Below are 26,737 nucleotides of genomic sequence, written 5' to 3'. Positions count from 1 at the left end.
GACAGGGCCTGTATGGCCCAGGAAGCCTAAACTAGTTACCCTTTGGCCCTTCACGGAAAAAGTTTGCCAATCTTCGATCTACATCATTTTCTCCTTTCCCTTCCTTTTGTTAATTATTTCACTGGTTCCAATACGAAGTGTTCATTGCAGTTGTTTCTAAAAAAAAAAAAAGAAGAAAAACTGTTTTCTGATCTTATGTAAAGCCATAAAATGAATTGGCATATTAAGAAAGCAGATTTAACTGCAGATAACATTAATCTTTGTGGTTTAGGATATTTATCTCAATAAAATTTATTAAGCACCTACAAAATAGAGTACGGTATAGTTTTATACCCTTTTCTATTGTCTTACCAATCTGAGGGCATAGAATGCCAAATAACAGGGCATATGGTACCACATTTTAATTCTGTCTACAGTTCAGTCATTGAACCACTTAAATGCAAGTTAGTGAATTTATTAACATTTATTAATTGAAAATAGTTTATTTAGGACAGCATAAAAACCTCAGAGGAAAATATTGTTCAGGAGAAAATCCAAATAGTATTTTTTTAGTACACACTTACAGTGATAAACTTCCAAATCCCCTATAACTACTCTGTCTTTGAATGGAAATTTCAGGGTATAATTATTGTTTACATATTTAAGGAGTCAGTGGGTATTTAAGTCATAATTTCAAGCAACTATTTAATTTTTTTAAGTTCCTAATTTGAAATACTATACCCAACTTCTGATTTTAGTCAGGCTACTGCATCCAACACTAGGTGTTTTATTGCAGGAAAGAAATGGGGGGCATGGGGTCAGCTGCTTTCTTGGTGCACAGCGCAGCTTTCCACATTAGGAAGATGAAGCCCCACCTGGGACAGGTTGGTCATCAGTGAGGTGGTCTTTCCCGACACAGTGGGCTAGAGTCAGAGTGAGTCCGTTCTGGGAGTTTGTCTAAACCCACAGTATAAGGTTTAAAGCAGCGCTGTGCTCTAGGGTGTCGGCTGATGTTCTCAGAGGGCGAGGGGAGAATTCCAAGGAGATAGGCAGCCAGAAGTAGGACTCGGGTGGTGGGTTGTCCTAGTCCTCCCAGTCGATGCTGATGGGGCCGCCTGTCAACATCTGGCTCTCTGGACCACTGTCATTCTCTCCTCCTACTGCCTCACGACGCATTCGCCGGTGGCAGCCCTGGGCACAGCGGGAACGCTCATCCAGCATCCCGCAGACAAGGACCCGGCAGTGCAGGAACACTTCCTAGAAGGATCATAATGATAATGAACAAAAAGAGTGAGAAGAACTGCCGCTTGGGAGCTGCTTACTAGGAGCCAGACACAATACCAAACGTTACATATGTATTATCTCATTTCATCTAAACAACTACCCTTTGAGGTAGATATCGTCATCCCCATTTTACAGATGAGGAAACTGAGACTTAGGAGGTTAACGAACTTGCCCATATTCACACATTTAGTAACATGGCAAACACACTGAGTCATGTGGGTGATTTAAAACCCTACATCCATAACTTCTGCCTTTGTGCAGGGACACAAGAGACCTCTGTGAAGACATCTAACAACGTTAACATCTTGGTTCTTCACATCAAGGTCTGGGTATAACATGGGCTCCCATGCATTTCTGTGTAAAATAACAAGTTCTTTCTCCAAGCTTCTTCCTCTAAGTAACTTCCCCATGCATGCTGCCTAGCTGAGGAGGAAGATCAGGGTTAGTCATCATGGTTAACAATTGTTCTAGAACAGTGATGTAGCTGGACAGGACATAAATCCACTTAAATGCAGTATGGAAAAGACTGTTGGTCTCTTAAACTTCCTTTTGTTTATGTGTTTCAACAACTCTACTAAAACAAAAATCAAAAACCTTCTACCTTACAGAGTATACAAAGCCTCTTACAACCTCTATTCATGTATATACATTAAAAAAAACTGTATCACATTCAATTTGCATGTAAATTTTTATGACAATAGTTTTTTCATATCTCCTTTTTCTATATTTCATTCTGCATTAACTGCTTAATATTGCATTAATTGATACACTATTTGGTGTAAGCAACACCTCTCTCATAACAGTGCTCTATAAACACATTCAACAAGTCATGTTTTACTTTTTGTTTTTGAGAAGCTGTCAGAATTGAAATTTTTAGATGATCATAATTTTATGGTTATTACACATTGTCAGACCACTTTCCAGAAAGTATACCAATTTATACTGCCACTGTATACATCTCCCTATAGTCTTGCAAGTTGGGATTTATAATTTTTATAAATTTAATATGTATAAAATAGTCTTATAATAATTATTTTAATTGGCATGTAAGTACTATTTTCACTGAACATTTCACTATTTGTCTTTTCTGCAAATATTCTGTCCATATACTTTGCCACGTGACCACTACACAGGCTTTTTCAACCACATCTGCTCACGAGGATTTTATATTATAATCACATAGTACTTTCTTTGAACAAGCCCAGTTATTTTACTGGGTGGGGGCAGATAATTGTACATTCATGGAGGTGTTAACCTTCTAGATGGCCAGTTTTATAGTATTTTTCATAGAGGTGATGCAGATCTAACTGTGGGCTTGCAGAATGTGAACAAACTGGGACACCATGAAGGAAGGCTGGGGAGGAGAGGTACCTTTACAAGGTAAAGATGTTCAGCTCACCTTGTGGTCTTTGCCCACAAACTTGAAGACAGGGACCTGGAAGTGCTTTGCGAGGTGATCCCGTGATGTGTACTGCTTTACTGAGTCATCTGAAACACAGCTGGAAGTAGGGCAGGATAGCACGTAAGACTTGATTGTTTAAACAGAGGTGGAAAAACAATCCAGTCCAACGTGTTTGGTCCAAGGAGAGGCAAACTGGGTGGAGGAGGCTGGGCTGCACTCAAGATTTTTGAGAATGAAAGAAAAATGAAATCCCCTCCCTGTGAAGGCATCTTCAGACACAGGCCTGCTCATTAATGCTGTTGGTCCCGTCTCTCATTCTCTGTACCCACAAACTGGGCACAAGGACCTCCTGTTAAGTCATTGTATTGAAGTATTAGCAACAGCAGCAACATTTGTTTCAGAGATATCTTTTGAAATCAAGGTATCTTTTTTTTTTTTTTTTTGAAATCAAGGTATCTTTTTAAGGCTGTATTTTAATTTGTAATATATTGCAGGAATTCTGCATTTACGTACTTTATTATTGATTTGAGAAGGCTTTTCTTTAACTAGATTTCACTGTATTTATGGACACTCGCCCCTGAAGGGGATCCAAAGGTGAGCAAACCCCAATTTGTACAACAAAGAGCTGAAGAAAGATGTCAGTTTCTTAGAGAATAACTGGATCTATTGGGAAAAATCATTCACCTCCAAAATGTTTTAATTCCTCTTTTCCCAGATTTAATGCTAAATTTTAGTTTGATAGGGCTTTGGGGTTTTAATCTCAGGTCTACCACTTAAAGTGAAACTCCTAGGCTCGCCTCAGGATTACTTGAGGGTAAAGAGGGGTTAGTGACGCTCCACTTTGAGGCGACGGTTTAGTATTGATGAACCATTTCTCCTAAAGGCCAGGGCTCACACATGTATTATGTTTTCCATTCTGAATTCAAAAGGAACTTTTTTCCTGACTGTTTTCCTTTTATGGATACTTAATAGTTCCCGTCTACCAGGCCAGTAAAAAAGTGGGATCAGATATAAAAGTTGATACTTGCTCCACATGCTTACAGACCGCTTTCTAGTTCATTGGTAATTGCTGTTTCAGGGCAGTTGAAAAATCCAATAAAATTATTTAAAAATAAGACATCTTGACTTGTATTACCACTACTACCTTATTCCCCTAAACTGAAGAGGATCTAAACATATAATGTGGTTTCTGTTATTTCCTGTATTTATGTACGGATTTTCATTTTCCTGAAGTTAAATGAATTTATACCATCTTCTGATTATGTTCTCTAATAAATACCTAATGCATACCTAATCTGTGTGACACACTCTGCTGGGGGCTGCACAGGAGATAGAGATGAACAATATGGTCTGTGACGTCAGGGAGCTTAAAGCCCAGTACCTATGATAACAATAGTAACGTGACATTAAAATGGCACTTTTCATGTGAATGCCTCAGCATTTTCAATTTATCTTTACCTAAAAATACTATTTTTAAAAAATTGAAGTATAGTTGATTTACAGTGTTGTGTTAGTTTCTGGTTATACATATATATTCTTTTTCATATTCTTTTCCATTATAGGTTATTACAAGACAGTGAATATAGTTCCCTGTACTATACAGTAGGACCTTGAAGTTTATCTATTTTATATATAGTAGTTTGTATCTGTTAATCCCAAACTCCTAACTTTTCCCCCCATTTCCCCTTCGGTAACCATAAGTTTGTTTTCTCTGTCTGTGAGTCTGTTTTTGTTTTGTAAATAAGTTCATTTCTATCCTATTTCAGATTCCACATATAAGTGATATCATATGAGATGTGTCTTTCTCTGTCTGACTTATTTCACTTAGTATGATAATCTCTAGGTCCATCCATGTTGCTGCAAATGCATTATTTCATTCTTTTCTATGGCTGAGTAGTAAAAATACGATTTTTTTTTTAAAGAGAAGATGTGGCAGAAAGAGTTACAGGGCAACACGTTACGGAATAGAACCCAAGACAAATTCTGTCTCTTGATTTGGTGTTTGCTGTGATTAGACAATGCTAGTTCATCAACTCCAAGTTCATGTGCTAAAAGAAAGTAACAATGGTATAGGAAAATCCAAAATAACTGATTACCCAGAAGTTGTCCAATATTTGACTTTGGAATTCAATGTTTCTTTTTCTGGAGATAAACTTTCTAATTCTACTTTGCTTAGGTTTGCATTAAATTATTTTGCATTCTCAGAGCATATGCCAACCAAACTAGAGGGAAGTGAACCAGATGTGTTAAATATCAGCCTGAATTAAATTTAAGCTGAGGACAGTGAATAATCAAATAGTTTACAAATATAAGTAAACTGCATTAGTTTATTTTAGGGCTCTGAACTAGCTCCAGATTAGTATTATGATAAATACTCATTCAATAGTTCATCAGACAAATATTTAATGACTTTTACTGTAGGCAAGGCATTGAGGAGGAAGAAGGAAGGAAGATATCTAGTTCAGGTCAGAAGGAATCAGGGAAGGCTTCATGGAGGAAAGAAATCCCAATGTGTCTCAAAGGACCAGTAAGAATCAGACAGGAAGAAAAAGGGAAGAAGATTTCAGGCAGTGGAAACAGCAGGTGCAGAGTCAGGAGGGTGTAAGGAACAACAGAATTTGGGAATTGCCCATGGTTCCCTTTGGCAGGAGCAGAAGCTGGAGAAGGTAGAGGTCAGAGGGCGAGGAAGAGCAAGCCAAGCTGAGAGTTGGATTTTATGTTGAAGGATTATCTCAAATGCACCATTATTGTCCTAGCCAATATTGTATTATACAATATTGCACCGGAAATGGGACTGTTTTCCTGTGAATAGTAGAAACAGGCCCACACAGCAGTGTTTTTGAGTTCTGTCTATGCTTTTTAACAATTTTAACATCTTCCATAGCATTTTGTTGTTGTTTTGTGTGTGCTAACGGCTGGAAAATTAAATAGCACAGCTTCTTCTTAGAACTGTCTAAAATAAAAATATATAGTCAGTCCTAACTGAGGGTCTGAATAACAAGCTTTATTGAGATTGCAGGTTACATGTTTTCCCAGTAAATGAGTTAAGACTATACGTTTATGTTTGCAAAAAGTAAATACGAGGGGCAGGAGAAAACTTGGGGTAAGAGAAATATTCACTGTCTTGATTGTAGTGATAGCTTCACCGGGGTGTATACCTCAGAATTTATCAAACTGTACACTTTAAATATGTACATCTATTGTATGCAAATAGCACTGCAATAAAGCTGTAAAAAAATTTGAAAGGAACCCAAATCCATTCTCCCCCAAAAGTAAATCCATTTCCTAATCTACTTAGCACTAATTATGTGACTTAAAAAAAGACATAAAAATTGATGCTTCTACGTTTCATTTTAAAACTTTGTGGAGAACCCTTTAAGATGGCAAGAAATCTAAAGGGCTTCAGCCCTCTATGAGACCTACTCTTAGCCATCCAAAGCAGCTCAGAGCGATGCATTTTCCAGATTCTGAAAACAAGCTAAGGAGGCTACAGGAATCTGAAACTAGAAGTACTCCTGCTGATAAACAGTTAAATTTACCAACCAAAGGAAATCAAGAGGCATCAAAATGTTTTCAGCAGGGATCTGACTATACATATAATATTTTTTCTTTTGGCTGGATACCCAGGGCTCTGTGGAGCTGAGACTTGAGAGCTGGGATTTAGGAGGCTGTTAGAAAGCGTTTTACCTGTCCGGGTGACAGATAATGAGAGCTGAAATTAGGGCAATAAGAGTGGAGAACCAGGTTGGAGTATTGCTACTTTTAGAAAAGCTTCTCAGTTGATCCTAATGTGCATCAAGGGTTGAAAATCATTGTGCAGGAGATCGATAGCAGCAGGTGAAGCTTGCCTGTGGTGAGAGATCTGGGGAGTTAAAAGCAAAGGAGAAATTTCAGAGTCTACCAGGCCAATTAGCAAAGGGCATGAACCGGGGCACACCTATGGTGCTCTGACTAGACTATTTGCCTTTTCTTAAGCTGCAGGTCCTGATCTGCCTGAGATGTGTCCCATCTGACATTGAGGATGAGGAAGAAACTGATGAGATACTACTATGAGTTTGGGATGTGAGTGTAATTTTCCTGGGAATGTAAGCAGTGGGTGTGGTAACTGCGGCTTCCAATGATACACGGAGACAAGCAAAGTTCTCAATCCAAGCATCCTCAGGGAATACGGAAATCTCCTTTGTATAAAACAAGCAAACAGAAACGAACTTCACCTGATCTTTCTTCTCCTAAAACTGACCAAGTGTTTCTTCTCTCTCCTTCACTACCAAACTTCTTAAAAGAGGGGCCTGGGGCTTCCCTGATGGCGCAGTGGTTGAGGGTCCACCTGCCGATGCAGGGGACATGGGTTCGTGACCCGGTCCGGGAAGATTCCACATGCCGCGGAGCGGCTGGGCCCGTGAGCCATGGCCACTGAGCCTGCGCGTCCGGAGCCTGTGCTCCGCAACGGGAGAGGCCACAACAGTGAGAGGCCCGCGTATCGCAAAAAAAAAAAAAAAAAAAAAGAGGGGCCTGCATTTGCTGCTCCCACTTCCTAAGCCTCTTGCATTCTCAGCCCCCACTTGCCACCCATGCTCTACAATCTCTCTGGGCAGGTTAATCCTATAGTTTTGACTATAAACAGGGGCGATTCTCTGTCCTTTGTCTCTAGTCTTGACCTTGTTCCTGGGTCTGACACGCATTTCCAACTGCCCACTGAACTTCTCTGCCTTAGTATCCTGCAGGTATTTACAATACAATATTATTACTTGGAATTATCATATTCAATATTTTCACAGCAAATCTGCTTCTCCACCTGTGTCCTTTCATCTTGGTTAAGGGCATCCAGTCAGTCACACGAGCTAGACCCCTTGGAGTCATTTTGGACTCCCCTCTCCTTCACCAGTTTTTACCACCAAAATGCGCACAAACGGTTTCTGAACTAATTAAGAGCTGGTGAGAGTGCTGCGGTGGTTTTAAGAAATGACTGAGTTTGCTCTTGTGCCCAGAGGTCGGATGTAAACTGGGGCTAATCCATCGTCCAAGCAGCCTACTTACCCATCCCGGATGAGGTAGTATTTCAGGATCTCGTCAATCTTGGACGTAGGGGTGGCAAAGCAGCTCTCCACAAGGCTCTCTAAGCCATTCACGTGCACCAGGGGCTCAATGCCAAAGTAGAGGGAGTCTCGCAGCTTGAGGGTGGGCAGAGCTTCCCGGTAGGGCTCTTCGAACTCATGGTCCTTGAAGATCTCCAGAGTGAAAGGGAATATTCCGTGACTGCGGCTCATGATTTCCAGCGGGGTGTTGCGAAGGTTGGGAACGTAGCCTTCGGAAATGGTGTACAGGCGCGGGAACTCACACGTCACAGGGATCAGCAGTTTGCTGGTTCGGATGATGATGTCCCCGCTGCTCCCTGGGGTCTGCTTGGGTAGACCTGTCACAAGGTTGCTAGCCACGATTTTGTCGTTCACCACCTGAGCCAGGCCAGGGCCAGGAGAGGAGAGTCTATGTTTATTTCCACAGAGCACCTCAGCCCCCGCCCCCCGCCCACCGTAACGTTCTCCAAATTTCTTTTTACATCAAAGCACATGAGAGATTTGGTTGCTGAAGCCTGAGGCTTCTTTTTTTTTTTAATTGATTCTCCTCCTTTTAGCAAGATATTTTGACTGTTAAAGAGTTTTACATACCACTTCATGGTCAACCCACACATTCTTTTGGAGTATTAGTCATAAAAACCTGAGCTATGCAGAATCAGCCAATTCAAAGCTCTGATATTTTAGAAAAGAACAGCTTCTGTACATTATTCTTTTTCTGGAATCCTAGACCTGGTGATGGTGCTGCAGCATGACATTGTGCTGGGCTCAACCCCACGCAGACTTCAGCTGTCGCGTTTACCCAGATGATTTTTCAGTTCTTCATCTGCAGCCTTGTCTGCTCTCCTGTGTGCCAGAACCCCTGGCTCATCGTAGGGCATTTCCATTTGATTATCCACAGATACAACAAACACAATTTGCCTAAAGCGGGGCCTTCTCCTCACATATCTCCCCCATGTCTCACCCCAAATCTCATTAGCTCTCTGACTTTCTCTAAGTTGGATTCAATAAGTAAGTAGTTATTTCATTGCAAGGGCCTCTACACTTATCTCCTGGGTCCAGGTCCTCTTTTTTCTATCCATCTTGCCCACTTCTGATTTCATTATGACAGTGCCTGCTTAATCCCATTCCTATGGGAAAAAGCCCAAACGTCTCACCCCAGCACACAAAGCAGATGTCTGGAAGCATAGTCTCCCCCCATCTATTTTTCCAGTCTCCTTTTCCAGTCAGGCTGTGTTGCCCATTCACTCAGCTTAAGCCTCAAGAGTTCCCATGTCTGAGACTGGCTCACTTGTTTCCCATCTGAAATGCCCTTTCCTTTCGTCTCCGCCTGTATAAACCACACACATGCTTCCACCCCAATTCAAGTCCCACTTGTCGTGACTGTTCCATTGTTTGTCCCTTTCTGGACCCCTATACCACCCGTCAACTGTATCACTGTCTCTTATTTATAATTTGTGTGTGTTTTCATCTCAATACTACTGTGGATATTCCTAAAAGTCAGGAATCTTATTTCACATATCCCTCAGGCTCCCAGCACAGGGCTGTGCACAGATTCTTGCAGGAAAGTACAAACCTTTTACCTCTAACTGGTTCAATCCCTGAACTCATTTACTACCTCATAAATGAACCATCATCTATATCAGTCACTATCTTCAAGTATAATAATTGGTCAGAGGAGACATAGCCAGCCTCCGGGTACTGGTGCTGATGCACTCAGAAAAATGTCTGCACATATTGGAGAGATGGTACCATTTGAGAACAGAAAGAGCAGAATTCTTTTTAAGCCACTGTCCTCCCAGTGTCGGGACCACAGCACAGCAGATGCTCAATAACACATTTGTTAAATGAATGGTATATGATTTTTTTAACTCCATTCTTTTATGTGGAAATATTTCATCTATGACGCAAGCCACACTGCACACCTCTGTCAACAACTTCCCAAATAACTGGATTTGGTCATTCCCCAAGGGTCCTTCAGGAAGAACCTACATCGACCACTGTGCCACATGTCTTGAGGGAGAAGAGGATGTTGACGTGGGTGCCATTGGACACGCCTCGGCAGGAGGTGTTGGTTAGGAAGAGCTCCAGACCGCCGACCAGGTCCCTGGGGATGCTCACTTCAATGGTGTTCGATTTGCAGAACACGGGGACTGTGGGGACAGGAATTGCTGTTAGAACCGGAAAAGTGGGACTGGGAGAAGGGAAGGAGGATTCTAGGAGAAATAACTTCTCCCTTCCACAACTTGAACTTTTTGTTCTATCCTCAAGGAAACCTCTGAGGCTCAAAACAAATTGGTGAATAAAACCTGGACTCCTAACTCCCAAGGTTGTGGTCAAATAATGCTCCTCAAATACTATATTGTTTCCCAAATGAGAAAATACTGTATCAAAATTTCAATCCAACAAACATTTATTTCAAAGTGTGTCTAGCATAACTCCATGCGCTGAAACACCTAAAGGATGAACTTTTAGCACAAACACAATTTATTGGCAATACAGAAAAAGCACTGCTTTGATATAGGCTTAAATTACATAACGCTACCACTTTGACTTTCCCATTAATTACTGCCCCATAAAACAGAGGTAATAAAAACAGCGTTAGCGCACTTGGGGAAGAGTTCTAAATTGTCCTTGCATTGCTCAATAAACCATAAACTATAAAATTCACTTTAATTTAATATAAAAAGATTGCTCTTCCTTAGCATTCACTCCTCTAGACTGTACAAATACTCTAAAAGGAGTACAAAGGGTACTGTCAGACAATATGTGAGGGCAATATCAGTATGTGAGGGCATATCACAGCAACGGCTTAGTATAAAGAAGTCACATATAGGTGCTCATTAAATACTTGATGGATGAGTGAATTAATTTTCTGGACATAAATAACTAGATTTCCAGAAAATAGTTCTCAGAGGATTGTTGATGATCAGATTGTACGTGTAGGGGGAAGAATCAGTTCCCTAGGGCTTTCAACTTTTCATAAGCCAATTATCTGTTAGAAAAGAGAGGAATTCCATCTAAATTAAGTATTAGTTATACAACTAATAATAGAAATTAGAGAAAAAAATCAAAAGTAAAAAGCAAAGGAAACTGTATGATCTAGCAATCCTGTTTTTGGGCATAGGTCCAAAAGAGTTGAAAGCAGGACCTCAAAGAGATATTTGCACACCCGTGTTCATAGCAGCATTATTGACAAGCAATCCAAATGTCCATCAATGGATGAATGGATAAACAAAATGTGGTATACCCATGCAGTGGAATAGCTTTATAAAGGGAAGGAATCCTGTCATATGCTGCAACATGGATGAACCTTGTAGACAATTTGCTAGGTGAAATTAAGTCAACCACAAAAAGACAAATACCGTAGGAGTCCACTTATATGAGGTACCTAAAGTAGTTGACTTCATGGAAACTGAAAGTAGAATGGTGGTTGCCAGGGGCTGGAGGGAGGAAGGAATGAGGGGTCCTTGTTTTAATGGGTATAGAGTTTCAGTTTTGCAAGATGAAAAAGTTCTGAAGATTCGTTGCACAAAAATGTGAATATATATAACACTGCTGAACTATACACTTAAAATTGGTTTAGATGGTAAATTTTATGTTATATTTTTTTACCACAATTTTTAAATGATTCCAGAGTGTACACATGCTGCTAAAAGAGGTGGTGTTCTAAAAGATGAGAATCTTGACACACTCGGTTGAGGAAGGCAGGGAGATTAAGAGGGAGGAATTAAGAGCAGAGGTTGAGCATGTACTACCTTGGCAAGTGTGGTTATCCTCAGACAGCACCAAGCCCCGGGGACATTCACACTGATAGCCCTTCTCAGACATAAGGCAAGAATGGCTGCAGCCGCCATTGTTATTGTGGCATCCTTCAATGTCTGCAATAAAAACCAAAAGAAAAGGGAATGATATTGTAGCCCTCTTCCCCAAGAATTCTGGTTCTTGGACTGGTGCTTTGCATCAGGCATTGTACTTGACTTACCACAGTATCATTGGGGCCCAACTCAGTCACTGAGACATGATGTCCACAAAGAAGTTTATTAAATGTTAAAGCTACAAAGAGCAATCTTACAACACACATAGCTCTAACCATTTAAGCTGGTCATTTTGTAGAATGCCCTTCAATCCAGCTTTGTCTGTTTTTCTCATGGTTAGACTACAATTTTGGGGAGGAAGACCCAAAAGTCATTTCTTAATTTCTGTAACATTTAGTCCACCCAGTTTGAAATTTTATAGAGTATTATTGATGTAAAAGGGACTGACAGAATATAAATTCACCTAGAGCAGCTAAATGGATCAGAGTTAGTCAGAGCTATTACCAGTGGTTGGATCACCAGCCCCTCTCCTCAAATCTCTAGGAATAATAGCACTGGAGATATGTTTCTTGGGCTGACAGCACATTATAAAAATGAAACCTGGACAACACACTGAAAGATTCCACTCAGCTGAGCTCTTTGTGACATTCCTCTTATGACATAGTTTTTTAAAGTTTTCTTTTTAAAAGTTTCACATTTTCAAAAAGCATACTCAATCAAAAGTGCAAAAAGGAAAAATATTCAGTTGAAAAATGAAGAAACTACCACATAATGTCATAGTTAGCGAGGAAACATAATGACCTTTGTGGGCTCTGGATATGATCTTCTAGATCATGGGTCATCAAACTCTGGCCTGCTACATGTTGTTGTAAATAAAGTTTTATTGGCACACAGTCATACCCATTTATTTCCCTATTGTCTATGGGTGCTTTCTCATTACAAGGGCAGAGTTGAGTAGTTTCAACAGATTCCATATGGTCCGCAAAGCCTTAAATATCTACTATTGTGTTTATGCAGAAAAAGTTTACTGGTCCCTGTTTTAGGGGTAAGATAATAAAAGGGAATACGTTCAGGAATCCCCTGGTGGTCCAGTTGTTAGGACTCCACACTCTCACTGTCAAGGGCCTGGGTTCGATCCCTAGTTGGGGAAATAAGATCCTACATGCCGCATGGCATGGCCAAAAAAAAAAAAAGGGAATGCTTTCAAATCATTTAAGATGTTCAAGGAAAGATATGAGCCAATTTCCAGTTATAGCTATTAGTCTCAGTTCATTAATAATAAAAATATTAGTCCTTAGTAAATTAACTTGAGATGAATCAATTTTTGTGAAACAGGGAGAGAGAATAAATTTGCAATGAATTAATCTTTGCAAAACTTAGGAGAGATTAAGCTATCACCTGTTTATAAATCTGTACAATTAAAAAGGATAAGAGTATTCCTATGGGTTTTTGAAATAGCTGAAAATGATATATAATGGTATAGAAGAAAGCATAAAATATGCTATAAAATATTAAAGTCAACATTAATAGGAAATTTTTTTCTTAAAAATGGTCTTCCTTAAGTCAGTTAATTTCCCTGGGCCTCAATTTCAATATATGTAAAATGAAAGGGTTGGATTAAATGTTCACTCAGGATATTTCCAGGTCTAAAACTGCAAAGCACAAAATAAACAGAAATCCTTATTTGGTTTAAAGGATTTTAAGTCTCTTCCAAGGATGTACCAAAATGTTTAGAATGGCTATATCTGCAAGTGGGATTGTGGTCATTTTGATTATCGTTCTTTTACTCCTTTGTATTTTCTTCTATGAACATAACTCTTTCATAATAAAACAAAACAATAAAAGTTACTTAAAAATTAAAAAGAGCTTTTTATTTTAAAAAAGAAGATATGCTAATCTAACAGACTAGCTAAAGAAACAAATATGTTTGGACTATCAATAAAATGTAAGGGTTTCCATAAAAACAAATAAACAAAAAAAAAAACCAAAAAAAAAAAAGCAGGATTTCAAATATGAATCTTAATCCTAAAGTGTAATTCATACTCAAATTTTATCTTCTGCTAAAATACTTTTCAGTTATGATTATTAGGTTCTAAAATTATATGAGGATTAACTTAATATTTCCAATGAAATACTCATGAGTAATTATAAATGTTCGTCATGGAACATTTCATTAATATTTAAATATGTAAAGATTATTGCATAAAATAAGATTTAAGGAGGATTCAGGACATCACTCTTACTCAATAAAATTTAAAGTACATTTAGTCTTTTTACAAGGGACAGTAATTTGATATCCTGGTTAATGGTCCCTGAGTTAATAACGCAAATTTTGTTGCATGAAATGAATTGTGAGCACTAGCCATAATTTTTCCTTTTGGGGTAGTATTTTATTATTTTGAATATAACTAGAATAAAGTGAAATCGTAAGCAGTATTATAATCTGTTATGCCACAAATTCAATTACCCTCTGGGACAAATCATATGTCCTCTGTAAATAATGATAATTAAGCCATTTATCTCTTCATATAATCTGCAGAATTTTTTCCTTTTTTGGTCTCTCAACTCCCAATATCATGAGATTCAGACTTATTAAAGTGGAAGTGATGAAATTTTATTTGGGATAATTTGCAAGGGCCTTAGAGAAGGGACATTATCTAAGTTTCATGTCGTAATAGTAGACAATTTCCATTTCAATTATTTGACATACATTACAAATTCTTTTTAGTACTTAATTATATGAAATGTATACAGCATTTCTACTATCAAAAATAGATAAGTTTAGGGCTTCCCTGGTGGCATAGTGGTTGAGAGTCTGCCTGCCGATTCAGGGGACACAGGTTCGTGCCCCGGTCCGGGAAGATCCCACATGCTGCAGAGCGGCTGGGCCCGTGAGCCATGGCGGCTGAGCCTGCACGTCCAGAGCCTGTGCTCCGCAACGGGAGAGGCCACAACAGTGAGAGGCCCGTGTACCACAAAAAAAAAAAAAAAAAAAAGATAAGTTTACTTATCTCTAAAAATGTATTAATCTCTAATAAATTCAAAGCATATGAGTAAAAAAAAAAAAGGCTTCATGTAAGCCAGTTTCCCAAACTTCCAAGATGGTAAGACTCACCTAGAAACTTGGTAAAAACACAAACTGTAAGGCCCCTCCCACCCCACTGAACCAGAGTTTCCAGGAGAGAGGCCTGGGAAAGGCCAGCTTTAAAGGCACCCAGGTGATTCTCAGCAGGGAAGTTTGAGAAACACTGCTGTAAACCATTTGTTATGCTACCTACCTCCATTATCTTGCTACTCCAGATGTGCTCCCTGGATATGCAGCACAGGTGTCACCTAGAAGTTATTTAGAAATGCAATATCTTCACCCCAGACCTACTGAATCAGAACCTGTATTTTAACAAGATCCCAGGTGATTCGTGGGCACATTAAAGTTTGAGAAACACGGAATACCCTATTTTTATACCACCAATTAAAATGCAACTCTCTGCCTCTTGCAAAATGCAACAGCTCCCTCCTGCTAAAGCTTGGAGACAAAATCAACACTGCATTCTGTCTGCAACACGAGCATCCTGCAATGATTCTCAGTGATGATGATTTGTGGTTTCTTTACACAGCCAGATTGTTACTCTCTTCTGACGTTGGCCAGTTTTATGAACATCAAAGAATAAGCCAATGGCTTACTGGGGGCTCTTGATGTGAATCCCTTCTTGCCCATCTCACCTTCACATGTCTTGCCATCACTTCTTAGCACACGGCCAACCCCACACTCACAGCGATATGAATTTTTGAGGTTTACACAGATCTCACTGCAGCCACCATTGTTTTGTTCACATTCATTTTCATCTGTAGAAGAGAGACCACACCATTTAGATACTGCTGAGCCATGCAACCTTTTCCCAAGCCCCTTAGCAGAAACTCCACATCTTTTCAGATCCTGTCCATAGACTTTCCAGAAACCAACTCCAATATAATCAGTTTTATTAACCTGGTCTCCCCACCAAGTTATTTGTCCCTCTGCCCTCTGCTGGAGCAGAAGGCAGTTAGTTGGTTGCTTGCCAGTTCCCTCCTCAGGGCAAAACTGTTGGGGAAATGAAGTCCCCTTTGGTATTTGGGTTCACCTGCTTGTTTGTATTGGAGAGTCTCACTTTCTGCAATTCCTGAAGATTTGCTAAATAAATAAAACATAAATCAAACTGTGTTTTAAATGCATTAAAGGAATTTGCATTGCAGAGGATACGTTGGATAAAATTTTTTGCGAAGCAGTCTTCTTTAAAACATGAAGAACTGCCCTCAAATCTATTTTAAATATTGGAATATTCCCCCATTGTACTTAAGCAATGATTGCTAACATTTTTAAGAATCTGATGAAGGACATGGACTCTTGCTATAAAAAGAATAAGCACAGTTGGCAACAAATGTCGATCCCCTTCCTTCTACAAACAAAAACAGGGGAGCTTGAGGAGTTAAATTTGCCATGGCTTGGATACAGGATATAAACCAGGGACTGGGGTTTAAACACCCACAAGGTGACAGGAGGCATGGCCTTGGGCCCACGAGAGGAGATGAGCTAGAACTGAAACCCTGCTCAAGTCTAGGACCCTGGAAAACGGATCCCCACAATGAAAGGGGGAGGAGAAGGACTCTGCTCCGAGGCCCAGGAAAGAAATAAGGAGCTCTCTGCCTGAGGCTCTAGGAAAGAGAAAAGCCTTCATAAACCCCAAGTTGGGCCCTGCCACGGTTGAAGTATGAACTCATAATTCCCACATGGCGTGGGGATCTTGAAACTGAGAAACTGATGTCAAGTTTGGCCTGGACTGGTGAAGCTTCTGTGACACAAGCAATCAAAAAACTCTCTGTAGTAAAAAAGAACTCCTCAAACCAGATAATAAGAGTGGAGGACCACAGAAAAACAATGACAACAGAAGGTGGTTTATCATAAAACATATGCAGGAGGAGATGATCCACTATGAGAAAGCTGACAAGATAACCAATGGGAGGCTCTGAACTGGAGAGAACAGAATAATCCAGAAAAATCCATAATACAAGGATTTAAAAAATTACTAAACAGATAAGAGTAAGGCCAGTAACCAAAATAAAATTGTGTAGGAAGACAAGGCAGAATTGAAACAAAACAAACACACAGAACTCGTAGAAATGAAAAATATAGTTGCTAAGATTAGATCCTTCATCAGGGCCCCTACTGCCTGGACAGTGGATAGCTAGAGGTGCTAGCAGCCCTCCTGGGAGTGGCCACACTGGTGCTTGGGTTCACCCTCTGTCGAAAGCCTGGATTGTTTACCTGGAGACTGATTATTTTACCTGAGAGAGAAATACGCTTCTACTTACTGAAGCCATTGTTATCTGGGAGTTTATTGTCACTTACAGCCTTAGAAACTCTATGCCCCAGCAATTCCACTTTTATGGGTATACTCTAGAGAAAATCTCACACGTGAGGTAAGGTATCATTTTTATGTTAATTTTAAGAACACACAAAACAATGCTATATATTGCTATTGTTATGTTATATTATTATTGTTATTTATTACATAGATAATAAAAGCATAAAAACAGGGACCAGAAGGACACACACTAACTTCAAAACTGTGATTTTTACCCCTGGAGGGTGAGAGAGGTAAAAGAGATGGAGTGAGATGGCTTTATTTGTATCTGTAAAATTTTATTTAAAAAAAAGGAAGAGGGACTTCCCTGGTGGCGCAGTGGTTAAGAATCCACCTGCCAATGCAGGGGACACGGGTTCGAGCCCTGGTCCGGGAAGGCCCCACATGCCGCGGAGCAACTAAGTCGTGCGCCATAACTACTGAGCCTGCGAGGCACAGCTACTGAAGCCCGCGTGCCTAGAGCCCACGCTTCACAACAAGAGAAGCCACCGCAATGAGAAGCCCATGCACCGCAGCGAAGAGTAGCCCCCGCTCGCCACAACTAGAGAAAGCCCACATGCAGCAATGAAGACCCAATGCAGCCAAAAATAAATTAATTAATTAAAAAAATTTTTTTTAATTCAAAAAGGGAGAAAAATTTAGCTATAAATCTGGGTACATGAGTGTCTGTTATATTATTTTCCTATACTCTTCTCTCTGCCTGAAAAAAATAATTTATAATAAATAATTTAAATTGTTATATATTTTTTAAAAAACTAAAGTAACATTGACACATGCACATAAACACAAAACTTTGCCTCTAATTTCAGGGAGTTCATGATCTCCCTGAAACCAACAGACAGACTCCAGGCAGGAACTGGGGGCTTTTCCCTATGTCCCGATAGGCAGATATGTCCAAGATAAATTGTTAAGCAAGAGATGTGTATGGTGTGTATAATATGCAAGCTTTGGTTTAAAAAACGGCAACAAATAAATAAATATGTATATTTTTATTTTTATATCTGCCTGAAGAAACCCTGGAAGCATACGTAAGTAAATAATGTAAGAGTTTACTTGGGGGACTTCCCTGGTGGTCCAGTGGTAAAGAATCTACCTTCCAATGCAGGGGACGTGGGTTCGATCCCTGGTCAGGGAACTAAGATCCCACATGCTGTGGGGCAACTAAGCCTGCGCGCCAAAACTACTGAGCTCATGCGCCTCAACGAGAGAGCCCACGGGCCACCACAACTACAGAGCCCACGCGCCCGGGAGCGCATGTGCCACAACTAGAGAGAAGCCCGTGTTCCACAACGGAAGATCCCGCGTGCTGCAGCTAAGACCCGACACAGCCAAAAAAATAAAGAAAAATAAAGAAATAAAATAAATATTTAAAAAAAAAAGAGTTTACTTGGGATGGAGTTGGAGGAGAGGGAAGTGGAGCAAATGGGGGACAGAGAGCTAGATATTTCACTGTATACCTTCATGCTGTTTAACTTGGGAGCCATTTAAATACATTACCTATTCAAAAGTTATATTAAAACAAAAGAAGAGATGAATGAACAACTCCTGCCTTAAGAGGAAGCCAAATATTTTCCAACAGACACGTGTGTGTGTGTGTGTGTGTGTGTGTGTGTGTGTGTGTGTGCAGTGTGAGGGGTTGGGGGGAATTGTAGGAACCATCGTCCCCCACACCCTGAACCTGTTTACATTAAATCACATAGTCAAAATCAACCAGGCAAGAGCCCTAACAACTGTTATGGGAGCGCCTAACCATGCTCCATGGGATGGCTAGTGGGGTTCATTAAAGAGACTGAGGAACAAAAGCTTTTCTAAAATAAGAACCCTTTGATATCCCTTTCATCCTGATGCCCTAACCCATCCTGATCTTGTTACTCTTCTTCTGGAGGAGGCAGCTGTGGGGTAGTCCTCCCCTTTCTCTCTAGACTTGTTTTAACTCTATTTGAGTCTGAATACAAAAAGCTTCATAACACTAAACAGAAAATAGATGATCTTCAGTCCTGGGTTTTTCAACTCTATTTTCTCCCTGCTGTAGACAACAAAACATGTATACAATTGGACAGCTCTGGATTTCCTACAAATAATCTGACTCCCCTTTCTTGCTACTCAGACAAACCAAAATTATATTAGTGAAGCTATAGGAGTATGTCCTTAGATAATTCTAGACCAAAGCTACCCAACAGAAATACAAAGCAAGACACACATGTAATGTAAAATTGCCTAGTAGTCACATTAAAAAATCTGTTAAAAGACATTGGTAAAATTAATCTTAATAATGTATTTTAGGGACTTCCCTGTTGTCCAGTGGTAAAGAATCTGCCTTCCAATGCAGGGGATGCAGGTTCAATCCCTGGTTGGGGAACTAAGATCCCACACACTGTGGGGCAACTAAACCAGCGTGCCACAACTACTGAGCCCGCGTCCCTCAACAAGAGAGTCCTTGTGCCACAAACTACAGAGCCCACACACTCTGGAGCCTGTGCGCCACAACTAGAGAGAGAAAAACCTGCACACCACAACCAGAGAGAAGCCCGTGCGCCTCAATGAAAGATCCTGCATGCCACAACTGAAGATCCCATGTGCCTCAACGAAGATCCCACATGCCGCAACTAAGACCCAGTGCAGCCAAAAGATAATACATAAACAAATAAAATAAATTAAAAAATAGATTTCATTTTATCCAGTATGTCTAAAATATTTCATTTCAATATATAATCAATATTAAAATTATTGATATCTTTTTCTGAACTAATCTTCAAAATCTGGTGTGTATTTTATACTTATAGCGTGTCTCAATTTGGATGATAAATTTTCATCAGAAATACTTGAGCTGTATTTTAGAGTCATAAAATTTACAGTTCACTCAAGTTGCCCCACACATTTTTAGTTTTCCAATGACTGAATCAAATATTAGCTTTTAAATTAAAATTAAGTAAAATTACAATTCAGTTTTTCAGTCACACAAGCCACATAGCCACACATGGCTAGTGGCTAGTGTACTGGACAACGCAATCCCAGACTGTCCCGACACATGATATAAATTTGGCTTGAGGCTTTAGTTATGACCTAAAAAGACAAACCCCATTCTGAGTTTTCAGAGACACAAACTGGAAAAATGATGGTGCTCTGAGTCAGGAAGAGTTTTTGATTTGTCCTTTACTCCCAATAGCCTGTTTCTACCGCAAGATGGGTTTCTTACCAAAGCATGTCTGTCTGTCGGGGCCTAGCATGGTTCCTGGAGAGCACGTGCACCCACTGGTATCCAGGCAGCTGCCGTGGCAGTCCTCATCACAGATGTCATAAAAATCTATGGAGGATAAAGAGGACCTTTCAGGAAGGGCGAGGACCAGAGGACACTCTCATCCATGAGAAAGCCTCATGAGTTCAATCATGGGGTATGAATTCCCAGCCAACATCAAGAGAATTCTCATTGATCAGAGTTTATATAGCCCAATGGCAAGAGGTGCTGCCTAGGGACATGTTCTGTCATTGAGTTCAATGAGTCCCAACTTCAGATCCTTGGGTGACCATGGAGTTTCTGCAAATCTAAAACCTCACCAAACATGAGCTGTAGATTAAGTAAGCATTATGTCCTACTCTTCTATGTAGTCTATTTTTTAAATGTATACAGATTTTTATGGGATTAATAACATGAAAATTCACTTAAAAGTATTACTGATCTCAAGTGGCTTCTTCCCATTATACATCATTTAAAAAATCAGTGGGCACTAAGCACAATGCTACCGTATGGATGTCTGAAATATATATTGAGAAGGGGTCCTCCATGCTCAAAAAGGCTGGAAATCCACACTAAATAATCTAAGTCAACATTTCACTTTCTACTGTTCTGTTTGAATGGAGTGGAAGACAAAGTAAAACTGATCAAAGTCATAGCTCCTTTCCCTTTCTATTCTTCAGGAATTTTTCAGAAATCTAAGGACAGACCTCAGAAATCATGATCTGGAGGTATCCGTGGCCCTAAATCAATGTTCTTCAGGCTCTGAGATACTACCATAACCAAATTTCCTATGGTGTTTTTCTCTTTGATGCCATATGTGGCCTTGTGGGGGGAGGGAAAAGAGCCCAGGGAAGGTACTCACGACCACAGTAGACGTGAAAGCAGACGCTGGGCTTGGCCAGACGATACACATAGTAGCCTCCAGGGCAAGCCTTGACCTCCACCGTGGTGTTCCAGAGGCAGCAGTTCCCACTGAAGCTCGCACAGGCCTGGCGTTGCACAATGCCATCGCCTTCCAGAGGGTGGCTGCCATTGAGCCAGACAGGTGCATGGGTTCCGCAGTGGTTATCTGGTATGCAGAAGGTGGGCATGGCATCCCCTGCCATGCCTGTGAAGCGGTACCACTCCCCATCCACATTGTTGTCACACAGAGGGGAACCTTGAGACTCATCAAATTGGTGGTCAGTGTTCCTCCACGGCTCATTCAGACTGATGTAAGCAGAACAAGGATCTAGGGCTGGGAATGAAAAGGACACCTCAGAGGCACCTTATGATGTTTCAGATCACAGTGGCAATAGCCTGAGTCCACCTTCTTGGTCTTACATTCTGGCTTTTTAGTTCAAGAAAGAAATAATCTAAAGTCCCCAAAAGTAGCTGTTTAAGATTCCTCAAGTTGACGTAAACATATTTCATAAATGCCTTTTACATTTGAAAAATTATTTCAAATCTATTTAAGGTTTTGTGTTTGCATTGAACTAAACCTTTCATCCAGAGTAATCATCTGATAGAATAGTTGTTCAGACCAAGGGAGGTTATAGTCTCACTGAAATCTGCACTGGTCAGACTATATTTTGAGTACTGTGTTCACACCTGGAGGCTATATTTTATGAAAGTAATGGACAAACTTGATGTCCAGAGGAAGGTGATCAGATTTAGAAGGGAGCCTAACAATTATTTACTGGGGAAGAAGCTGAGAACTACTGTTTGGAGAAAAAAAACCAAACCCTGAAGAATATGCATCAGTCTTCAAAAATCTGGAATGGCTTGTGAAAGAGGAATTAGCTTTCTGTTACAATGACAGGAACAAATTGTTACAGGGAAGTGCATTTCAGTTCAGCTATCTAGTAATGGAGAGGCTGTATCATAGAGTGGTAAGCTCTTCATCTTTGGAAATTTTCAAAAAGTAGTTGGATGGTCATTTGTAAGCAAGATTTTGGATGGAATTTTGCACTAGCAGGCAGTTTGGCTTGATAATGAATGTGTAAAGCTCATTCCACCTTAGAAGGAATAGGCCTCTGGCATATGTCAGCTGCTTTGAAAAACACAGTATAGTGTCAAGTAATTATCAAAGATATTCTCCATGTGAATGTTGGTACATGTTCCATCACCTATTGAAAACACCATGAACTTTGTGTCTTCACAATTAGCCAGGGCATCACTGTCTAGAATATAGCAACATTTCAAGCATGCATTTTTAGTGCATAAATAACATGGACAAATACCTCATCAAAAACATTTTAATGACTGAATACACCAATATCCCCAGTTCACTGCTTCTCTCAATTTCAGGAAAACATTGAATTAACACAGGCAAATTGTTCTTACAAAGAATCTATAAAATCAAGACATTCTAGAAAGGAGTCCTAGCCAGAGTACTACGCTTCTTAATGCATGTGAGGCTGACTTAATAGACATTGTAGGCAGGGAATTCATATTAAGGCTGAAATACTTTGTGGGCAGGAAATTCAGCTTCAGCAAATACTGCACAATAATTAAGTGTGGATAGGCCATGATCAAAAAATCTAAGTTGTCTAGAAAATATTTTGGGTTTTCCCAGTCTACATTTCAATTTCAAGTTTAATCTCAAAACTTCAGTCACATGTAGAGGATGGTGTAGCCTAGTGCTAAGGTTCCCATTTAGAGTATAATAACTGTTTGGGACAAGAAATAAGTAGGATATTGCATATTCTGGAAGTAACACTTTTGCAGAATTACACGTGCCAGGAGCAACCCTCTCCTTACAATGTCCCTGCGGTTTCCTGACTGTGCCCTAGACCATGGTTTGATGTCCCTTGAGAGGAAGAAATGTCCTCATACAGACTCTCTACCCTCTGAAAAGGGAAAAATTCCCTTATCTGCTCTCCCAGTTGTGGTTCTCTTAGGAAGACAGATTTCCAGGGCAATTTCACAGGTGATTATAAATTCATAGAAATATTTGGTTCATCTCCTTGGCTCTAATTTTATAAGAAATGGTTAAGTACTCAACTTTTAATAGCTTTTACAGAAATTCCTAAACCTCCCTCAATAACTATTTCATGATTTATAAAGTTTTTCCTTAAATTTAACTATCATTTCTTGTGCTATTTGTTGAAAGTTTACTTCCTCTCTTGTTGTAGGTGATACATGCCACAAATAGGAGAAATTTACTATCTTCTGTAAACTAAATACATATTTTAAAAGTTACCCATGCAATATTTCGTAACATTAAATAAACCCATTCCACTCACCCCCTTTAAAGGGAGTAATTTAATCCTTTAATAATCTGGCCGCTGGCGTTAATTCCTTTTTTCAGTCTCTCAATGTGGAGCCCGAATTCGGTTATGCATGTTGCGTCCTGAATTACTGACGTATATATACACATGCACACATAATACATCCCTCAAATGAGAGAGCTTCAGAGAACAGCCCGGTGGGCAAAGTTCGAGTCAGGGGGCCCCAGCTGGCAGACAGCCGGTCAGCCTTTATTTACTAGGATATTCGCTCGTCAGCCCGGACGTCCGTGCGCCCCAGGGCCGGCACCTCGCCGTGGCCGAAAGCAGAGAGCAAACGTCAGCACCCCCGCCCTTTCGTCCCGGGGACCAGGACTCCCTGACCCTCCAGGTCCGAACCCCGGGCACCGCCCCTCGGATAGTCCGGATCGCCAGATTCTGGCCCTGCGCACTCGGGCCGGAAGCCCCTCCTCTCCTTCCTTCCCTCTCCCCCTTCGCTTCCCGCCTTCCGCCCTCCCCTCTTCTGCTTTTTTCTCACTTACCCTTTCCTCTCAGGCAACTGCACCCCCACCCAATCCCTAGCCCCCAAAGTTCTCCCTTTATCTTGTTTATGGCGTTGAGTCAAACGTCCTAGAAGGGCTAGAAAAAAAATAATAAAATAAAAAAGATTTGGGAAAGGAGAAGGTGTCTGATGGGAGGATACAGGAGGTACTAGAGGGAGGAGTAAGCCAGGGAAGAGAGTGGGGAGAAAGCGGGGAGGAAGTTGAGGGCAGGACCACTTTGACTCAAGCGACTCTTGGTTACTTACTGGTAGCAGATACAGGGTGATTAAACTTAGCTCAAACCTATCTTTAAGACCTTTTAAGACCAGTTTTAGATTTAGAGAATAATTGAGGAAATTGTACAAAAAGTTCCCATTTTCTGGCACCCAGTTTCCCCTATTATGAAACCATTGTACACTAGTGTGGTATCTTTGCCACAATTAATGAACCAGTGTTGATACATTATTATTAACTCAAGTCCATAGTTTAGATTTCTTTAGTTTTTGCCTGTTTTTGTCTATTCTGTCATCCCATCCAGGATACCACATGACATTTAGTTTTACATGTCTCCTTAGGGTCTCAAGCCTATTTTTAATGTTTATTCTTAAAGGTACTAGAGCAAGGCCTTAGTTACCCGAAGAAATAGGGGCAATTAAACACTGAGATTCTCAGAGGTGCCAAGAAGGATGGTTCTCGCCATCTCACTCTCCCTTCTAGTTAGAACTTAAATTCTAATGGGAAAAGGAGAGAGACATTTGTTACTAAATGGAATTAAAACTTTGCTTTGTTGGCCAGTTTTGTATCAAGTCTGGAGGTACCAAGGGGGGAGACAGTTTAAGATTCACTCAATCTCTGCAAAAAGTCGTATTTTCAGATGTCAAGACTAAGAAGTCTGATTTATCCAGATCTGTGCCTTTAGGGGCACACTCAGTCCCTTGTATTAATGAAAGAAAAAACTCTATCCTCTGCTCTAAAAAAAATTTTTTTTCCCTCTTAAAGTTGGGACTATACAAGTGCCTAAAATATAAAGAGGTTAGGATTCCTTTTACAGATACTCCAAGAAATATTTAGCTCATGGAAAGTTGTCTGGATTTGGCAGATCCATGGAAATTTTGGATGCCCAGGCAAAAGGCTAAACGGAACATGAAATGAAATTCTCTGAAAATATATCTCCACAGGTTTTCAATGACTTTTCTTCTCCTATTCTAGAACCAGTATTTAAGATACTGGAATCTTGCTCTTAATTACCTGTACATAACAGCAAATTCCTCCAACAAAAAGTACATCGTGTAAAGTACTTGACACAAGACTTACCCGTTGGTGACCCCAGTGTTACTGTGGTGAGAAGGCAGGTGAAGAGCAGGAATTGAAGCATCCTTTTGGACCAGCCACCAGAGACAGACTGGAAAATTCTCTTAATTTCAGTCTTCCTTTGTCCGCTTCTTTTTCAAACACTTTTTAAAAAGGCCTCTAGGCTCTTGTGAAGAAGACTTTTCAGTACTGGCTGGGGCTTTATCAGAGGAAGAGGATGAGTGGGATAAGGTGTCCATTGCTCTGGCCTTGACCCCAGATAGAAGCACTGCTTTACACTGTCAACAGAGTTAGTTTATTGATATTTTTCTTCAGGGGAAAAAAAAGAAAAACCCTCACAATCCCTCATCCTCCTATTGTTTTTTTCTCAAGACTTCCCTGCAATGAGGCCTCCAGTATCTTATCCAGAAGGGAACTCTAAAAGAGGGACATCCCCTCACGTCAAAATCTTGTTTTGTGATTTCAAGGAACTGATTTCATGATATTGCAGCCATAGCATTGCAGATTACATGAGAATGGGATAAAGCCTAATTTTTGGAAATGATCTTTAGAAAATGTCTTGGTCAGGTGGTCAAGGAGTTTACAATAGCACACAAAAGAGTAGTATGGACAGGTGTGGAATGAGGACAATATTCTCTTCAAGCAAACATCCAAGTCTGTTTCATTATGGTCTTTGGTATCAAAACTTCCTAAAGAAACAAGGTTCAAGTTGTGTTTGAGCAGCAGTATCTCATGTTTTCATAGTGCCTGTCTTCTCCAAATTTAAAATGGTTTAGTGTTATTTATTTCACTAATTCTCACAGTAAGATAGGGGTAGGGGCTTCAGATTAGGAACTATTCATTAAATTGACGACACTGAAAAGTAAGTGACAAAGTTTACTAGAGTTTCAGTTTTAGACAAGAGAGGGACAATGTAGGGTCCTGTATATGACATGTCACTAGACATAACCTTAGTAGTTACACGTTTGGAGTTTTCCAGCTTCCTGACATCCTACAGTGCGTAGAATGAGAATTGGCAAGCACTATTACTTAAGATAATGTGAAGGGGAAGGATAAAAAGAAGGGTAGAGAATAGGTTTTTGTTTGTTGTTTTTAAATATGATATTAAACAAGGATGCACATGAAACCAAAATTTTTCTCTCCTAATCTTACCTTGACATGATGCTTTGGGCTTCTATTATTTCTAAACTTTCTTCATCTATGCTTCTTTTCCTAATAACAGAACTTCTAGTGCCTGGGAAAGAAATATTATTGTCATTTAGGAAGTAGTCCCTAAATTTGTCTTCATAATCTTTTAGCACATTTTCTTATTACACTAAGTAGCATTCAAGTTACTGTGGCCCCTTTCCTCTAGGGTTTCGGTTCAGTTAAACAGTAATGCTCACTAAGGGCCAGGTAACATGCTGGTCACGGGTATTTGACAGTGATTAACGTAAAAGAGGTTCCCACAAGCAGACTTTACAGTCTAGCAAGGGGTTTCCATTGA

The 26,737-nt window shown here is 40.1% G+C and overlaps 1 protein-coding gene across 1 annotated transcript; it reads right to left on the bottom strand.

The window, feature by feature from the left end:
• Positions 1–1,062: 1,062 nt before the first annotated feature.
• Positions 1,063–25,315, bottom strand: OIT3 (oncoprotein induced transcript 3). Its single transcript, XM_060126580.1, has 9 exons — positions 25,255–25,315; positions 21,052–21,426; positions 20,151–20,258; positions 15,276–15,398; positions 11,496–11,618; positions 9,730–9,890; positions 7,703–8,118; positions 2,663–2,762; positions 1,063–1,236 (listed from the first exon to the last, which is right to left on the bottom strand). Exons 1-9 carry the CDS (start codon positions 25,313–25,315, stop codon positions 1,063–1,065), a joined length of 1,641 nt encoding a protein of 546 aa, XP_059982563.1.
• Positions 25,316–26,737: the final 1,422 nt, after the last annotated feature.

The sequence above is a fragment of the Lagenorhynchus albirostris genome, chromosome 16, assembly GCF_949774975.1.
Source record: "Lagenorhynchus albirostris chromosome 16, mLagAlb1.1, whole genome shotgun sequence".
Lineage (NCBI taxonomy): Eukaryota > Metazoa > Chordata > Mammalia > Artiodactyla > Delphinidae > Lagenorhynchus > Lagenorhynchus albirostris.
This window is presented reverse-complemented; position numbering and strand designations above follow the sequence as displayed.

Bases quoted from the DNA above. Each gene is read 5' to 3' on its own strand.
- OIT3 (XM_060126580.1), bottom strand. From the start codon at position 25,315: ATGCTTCAATTCCTGCTCTTCACCTGCCTTCTCACCACAGTAACACTG. The intron at 15,399-20,150 runs GTAAGAAACCCA...TCTCTTCTACAG, and splicing joins CGACAGACAGACATGCTTTG to ATGAAAATGAATGTGAACAA. The intron at 9,891-11,495 runs GTAGTACATGCT...CTGTCCCCACAG, and splicing joins GGATAACCACACTTGCCAAG to TCCCCGTGTTCTGCAAATCG.